At 41.4% G+C, this 6,115-nt stretch overlaps 1 protein-coding gene across 1 annotated transcript in view; it reads left to right on the top strand.

Annotated features, from left to right (window-relative positions):
- The first annotated feature begins 3,469 nt into the window (after window positions 1–3,469).
- Window positions 3,470–6,115, top strand: part of PSD3 (pleckstrin and Sec7 domain containing 3) — a 599,926-nt gene continuing 597,280 nt past the window's right edge. The window contains exons 1-2 of the mRNA XM_030192121.1: window positions 3,470–3,484; window positions 3,568–3,676. Coding sequence (XP_030047981.1) covers window positions 3,470–3,484; window positions 3,568–3,676 — 124 coding nt within the window. The remainder of the gene's footprint in view (window positions 3,485–3,567; window positions 3,677–6,115) is intronic.

Below are 6,115 nucleotides of genomic sequence, written 5' to 3'. Positions count from 1 at the left end.
AGCGGCAGCAGGCAGGAAACAGTGGGGTTCCTGCCCTGAATAGGCCACTAGACCACCAGGGTGTGTTGAGTTAAGGTTGGTTCGGGGAGGGCCACGGGGCCCCTGGGAGCACGAGGCCCTGTCCGGCTGCCTCGTCTAACACCGGTCCTGTATAACCATAATTTCTTTATTGACATTCTCTTGAGATGTTTAAAGAAAAAATATCCGCCAGAAGGCGGAGAACTCTAGACGCCCCACGGACAACAACAAGAACAAGAAATTATTGCAGCATTCTATACAAGCGTTGTGTCAGAGGAGACAACGAAGCACGCTCACCTTCACAACGGTCTTTCTAAAGACCTCCCTTTGTTGAGGATTTGCCTTCATCAAATAGTTCTCAAAAGCATTCGGCATTAAGACTCCTGATGCAGGCCTAACGGCCGAAACACGACGTTGTGTCGAGTCTTTATACCTCAATAAACATCTTTATTATTATATATCCTTTTAGTTTTTGGAATCCTTGGTCGTCCTCCCACTTTTATTTCATTTCATGAGATGTTTAAAGCAGACTGCGGCAACCTGTAACTATGTGTCGGAATGTAGTGGGCAGAAACTGTTTCACTTAGTCTGTGAAGTACTAGTGTAGCTTGAGGTGTCCTCTGCAGATTTGATTCATACTTGGGCCTGAGGCATAGGAGCCAGCTCGGGGGGGGGGGGGGGGGGGCTTGAGCACCCCCAGTATTGAGCAAACTCCTTGACTGTGTCCAGGGAAGTATAATTTCTGTTGGATTTAGCACCCTTAATCATTTTGAAAAGTTGGCTTCCATGGCCTGAGGCCTAGTATGATGAAAGCTTTGTTCAAAATATTTTCACTGTTGCAATTATCTATTGCCTATGTCCAGAATATTCTTGTAGTACACAGCCTTCAGTAAATTTCTTCAGAAAGGTGGTAAATAAATGCAAACAACTAAATAAAAATTTCTTCCCACCCCATTAAATAAACTTCTCTATACTCAGCTGAGATGCAGCCTCAGAAGCAGCACAATTTATCAAGTAAAACTCATTGCTGCTGTATTACGATGTAAGTGGATGAAGTATCGCTCTGCACACATGTGAAAGAAGTGTGCAGAGAAGGGCGACGAAAATGATAAAGAGGATGGGACGACTTCCCTATGAGGAAAGGCTAAAGCGACTAGGGCTCTTCAGCTTGGAGAAAAGGCGGCTGAGGGGAGATATGATAGAGGTCTATAAAATAATGAGTGGAGTTGAACAGGTAGATGTGAAGAGTCTGTTTACGGTTTCCAGAAATACTAGGACTAGGGGGCATGTGATGAAGCTACAATGTAGTAAATTTAAAACGAATCGGAGAAAAAGTTTCTTCACTCAACGTGTAATGAAACTCTGGAATTCGTTGCCAGAGAATGTGGTAAAGGTGGTTAGCTTAGCGGAGTTTAAAAAAGGTTTGGACGGCTTCCTAAAGGAAAAGTCCATAGACCGTTATTAAATGGACTTGGGGAAAATCCACTATTTCTGGGATAAGCAGTATAAAATGTTTTTTGTACTTTTTTGGGATCTTGCAAGGTATTTGTGACCTGGATTGGCCACTGTTGGAAACAGGATGCTGGGCTTGATGGTCCTTTGGTCTTTCTCAGTATGGCAATACTTATGTACTTATATAAGTACTTGACTTTCTGGAAGATATGTCTGCATCTGAAGAGCAGTTTGATGCACTGTTTTAAGCCAAAATTAACTCATTAAATTCTCTGCTCTATGTATTAGCTTAGTAAAACTGAACAGCAAATAAAATCTCCTTGCAACATATTTTAATTAATTTTTGTATTTGTAATATGTCTCTCCAAATGATATTGAAGTCAGTTTATAACATTAGAATGCAGGCATCCTGTTTCTCTAATCGTGCAGAATGCAGAGAGCTGATGTATGCTGCAAAGTTTTGCCCAGATTCTATAAAGGTTGCCCAAATTTGGGTGCGGATCCCAGATCCATTTGCAAAATAATAAGCTTCAGTGATTTAATTATGGGAGTTAAACTTAATTGGCTCTAATTATTTGTGTCTGTGGATCTGGCTAAATTCCAACTCAAAAGGGGACGTGGCCATGGAAGTGGCATGGGCTGGTCAGGGGTGTTCACAAGATTCAGGTGCAGCATTACAGAAAAATGGAGATAAGTGTCCAACTTGTATGCCAGGATTTACACCGGGTTTCAGCAAGTGCATGTCCTCGTGTCCAAGGCTGGGCACAGAAGTCTGCGCTGCATGCTATTTAATAGAGGGTGCTCATCCTGGAGCACCCTTTCTTGATTAGTACTGAGTGAAAATTTTCCCGGTGCCTAGTTTTTGGCAACATTTATAGAATCTGGCCCTTTATGACTATCCACCCAAAATGCCTACCTATGGGTCATGTAAAAATACATGTTACTGCATATACTTTTACCCGAGCATACAGTGGGGTTACTTTATTAATTCTCTCTTCTGCAGGCAAAACAGGTTTTACTTGGGGGAAAAAATCAACATAAAATTACTACCTTATTGTCTATTAAGTGTCAAAATGCAAGCAGAATTAGCAGACTTCAAAACATGACCTTCTTCTATGTGAAAATGAAAAAAGTAACTTCTGAAACTATAACTGTAGTTCCAGATGATTATATGAAATTATCTGAAGATCAGAATTGTACAAATTCACTACACTTGCCCTAGCTCTACTAGACTACTTGTTGTCCTTTTTTTGCAGACTGGTACTTTGAGCCTGATTGCTTAGTCTATTCTGTTCTTAGCAACATATTCTGTCTCTTCTGTAGCAAAGCTTGGTTTGAATCACCTCCTCCACTGCCCTTTGGGCCACAGAATGTTGTGTACGGAGTGCTGGCCTTGCAGCTTCCTCCAGAAGAGGGGTGACCCTGAGAATCCTGAAGTACAGAAACAGATCTTGTGACTTAGGGCTGATCTGACTAACACATTTTGCATAGGCTGGTCACTCTGGCACAGCTTGATCGAAGTTCATTATCCGATGCTTCTGACATTTTGATTTCTTTGTCTTCCTCTTTCAAATAAGGAAGTGTAGATCAGAATGGCACCAGTATATTAACTGTAAAATTCAAATCCTAATCTTTTCAGTGGAGTTCATTGTGTTATATGTGCATATACTGAGTTTGCAGTGTATACAAATTTCTTAAGAGTTTATTTTTAGGGTATCATAATTGGTTTGCATTGCATTTAAGAAACTATTGTAGGCTTTGCTTTTTAGAAGGTTTTGGAGGTTAGGGTGGTGGTTGATATTGTTCTGTAGTATTTTGCCACCAAGTGAAGGGTGGAACAACAAATCAAATGTCCTATGTATTCTGATGATATCCTGAAACCTCATTGGTTGTGGGATCCCTAGAACAGATTTGGAAAGCTCTGCTATAGGGTTGCAATCATGGTGACTAGAGAATCCTGACTTAGAAATGAAATATCTGTATTTTTATTTTGCCTGTAATGTTATTGAGAATGGTAAACTTGAAGGTCTGGGTGGAGTGGGAAACTAATTGGTATTCTGTTAAAGTATTTTAGCTTTTCCTTTTCTTGTTTTGTAGGCGGAAACATTTCTCTGGGTCAGCAGCTCATCTCATTTGCAAAATGTTGCACAGGATAAATGTGGTGTTTTATTGGGCGGATCAGAAAATAACCAAGCTGCAGACATTGGTAAGTGCATTCAACTGAGAGAAAGGGGCATGGGAGCTCTGGTGGTTTGTGCACATTCCTTTAATGTCCATGCCATATTTGTCTTCTGCTAGAAGTGAGTATGACTGGACACATGCTGTAGGAAGTGCTGGACAAATGCCAAACTTAGGTTCAAAGAGTGGTGTTCGTTGACTCTTAGTAGACAGAGCCTTTTTAATATCTTTTGCTTTGGCTTAGAGTCCTTACCTTATTATGCAAAATGTAATAATGTATTTATTTCTACCACCCTATTAAGTACACAACCCTTTTTGTTGGGTAGAGTAGATTTGTGTAGCCCACTGATATTCTTGAATTGGGTGAGGGTAGAGCTGGGGTTAGTGAGACTAGAAGGCTAGCTGGCACGCAATCCGTTAATTTCACCTGCTTCATTTATTCAATAAGGTAGACTACACCTGGTTAACAGTTCCAAACCAAGGGTGTGTGTGTGTGTGTGTGTGTGGGGGGGGGGGGGGGGGGGGGTTGTAGTGGTACTTATATCAGGTAACGGAAAATCACTTAGTAACAATTCTGGACTCGTTTGCTAAGGAGTACCTCATGTGGCCCTAAGGTTCTGTTGACAATTTGCACCACCAATGAAAGGAATAATACCAAAATGTAAATATATTATTTATTATAGATATAAAAATAACAATATTGCAAAATGCAAAGCAAGTTACAAAACTCTGTACACTACCAAAATATTCTAATTAGTACACCGAAAATATACTGATTATATGTATGTAGCTATAAATAACTAAACAAATTTAATATATCATAAGAAAAGATTACTACTAGCAGCAAAGATAGGTTACTGACCACAAGTCCTGAAACAAACCAGTCCTCCACAGGCAAAACCAAGACTAACTACACCCTGAAGCATAAGAGGAAAATTCCTGCTCTCACCCTTGTGGCCCTTAGGTCCCTGACTTTAAGTGACGTGAAGAATCTGCTCCCCTTCTAGACTCCAGAAGATGCCTCCTGCGAGCCTGTTGGGCTCAGGAAAGTAAGTCCAAAGGTTTCTGCTCCATACAGCTGGTTACTCAGTCTCTGGGGAAGCCACCGGGCTGCGACTGAACTTGACCTTGTCAGCTGTTATCACAAGGAATCACAGTTCACAGGTGTTTAGCAAATCAGTCTCTTGTCTCCTCTGAGAGAGATCCATTCACCCTCTAATCTTCTCTTCCTCCTCTTTTTTTTTTCTTTTCTCTCTCATGCCCAGCATTGGCATTCTTTTGCATCAGGTGACAAACATGGACCAATCACCAACCATATATCTCTGTCCAGCAGGTACCCACGTTCATGACAATGAAGACTTGTGATTCCAGCAAGAATATCTTAGAATATCTTATCGGTCACAAGTCTGATGGTAGCAAACTCTCACAGATGTACCGGAGACTGTCTCTGTGAAAACTGCTCCTCCGCGCCTCCCAGAAGATAAGGTGGATGGCTAGTGCACGTAGACACATGTCCTTGAATGAAGCCAGCACAGCTATGCAAAGTAGTAGTTTTCCTTTGTAGAAAGCTGGTTTCTGATGTATTTGGGCCTCAGCTGCAGAATCCATATTAGATCAGAAAAGGATGGTTTAGGCTTACCAGGCCTCTGACCAGCAAAGGTGAGACAGTAGGAAAAGACCCCTACAGGATTACTTACTTGGGATAGTCAAATAATTAGGGCAGTTGTTTCAGTGAAAATATTTACAAAAAAATAGTTGATAGTAGATTTAAACAAAGGCAAGTTATGTTATACTTGGTGTTCCTTTACCTTGTTCTCATTTTTTAGTTTTACTTTGAAATTGTATCTTTTTCTCCATAGAGTGATATCTGACAGGAGCAGCAAAACACTTTTTCATTTTGAGAGGTCGAAGAAAACCAAGCTACAGCCCTGATCCCAAACTCTCTAGTTGCTGATACTGTATTAAGCAAAATATTGGTAGGGCCATTGCCCATCCCATTCCACTGCCTATGATATCTGGTGTCGAGGAGATTAACCTTAGGCCATGTTCAACTCCAGCTGGATTATATTACACTTATTCTTCCCTTGCCTCTGCTCCTTTCAGGCAGTGGTGGAAGACAGGTTTCCTATACCCTGTTTCCCTGAAACTGTCTAGCAGCTTTATAGGCTGAGACTGGTTCCCACTCCTACCTCCTTAGGTTAGCAAATGTTGGTCAGAACCCTCTCTAGAGTGGATGAGAAGATGTTGCAGCTTGGAGGTTTAAAAGTTGCTTTTGATTCCCTTAGATTGGAATCTGCCAAACCCTGGTCCCCGTGTGCAGATGGTGCTCGGGTTAGGGAGCTGAAACAAAGAGTGACCCTTCCCCTGGGCTGGGTTTTTATACTAGCCTTGTATTTCCCTCCATGGGATGGATCCTTACACCTTCTCAGGAAGGAAGATAATGTCCCTGTTCTGGAAAGTGCTGGAA

This window comes from Microcaecilia unicolor, chromosome 2 (assembly GCF_901765095.1).
Source record: "Microcaecilia unicolor chromosome 2, aMicUni1.1, whole genome shotgun sequence".
NCBI lineage: Eukaryota > Metazoa > Chordata > Amphibia > Gymnophiona > Siphonopidae > Microcaecilia > Microcaecilia unicolor.
The sequence above is the reverse complement of the archived record's forward strand: the minus strand, read 5'-3'. Positions and strand labels throughout refer to the sequence as shown.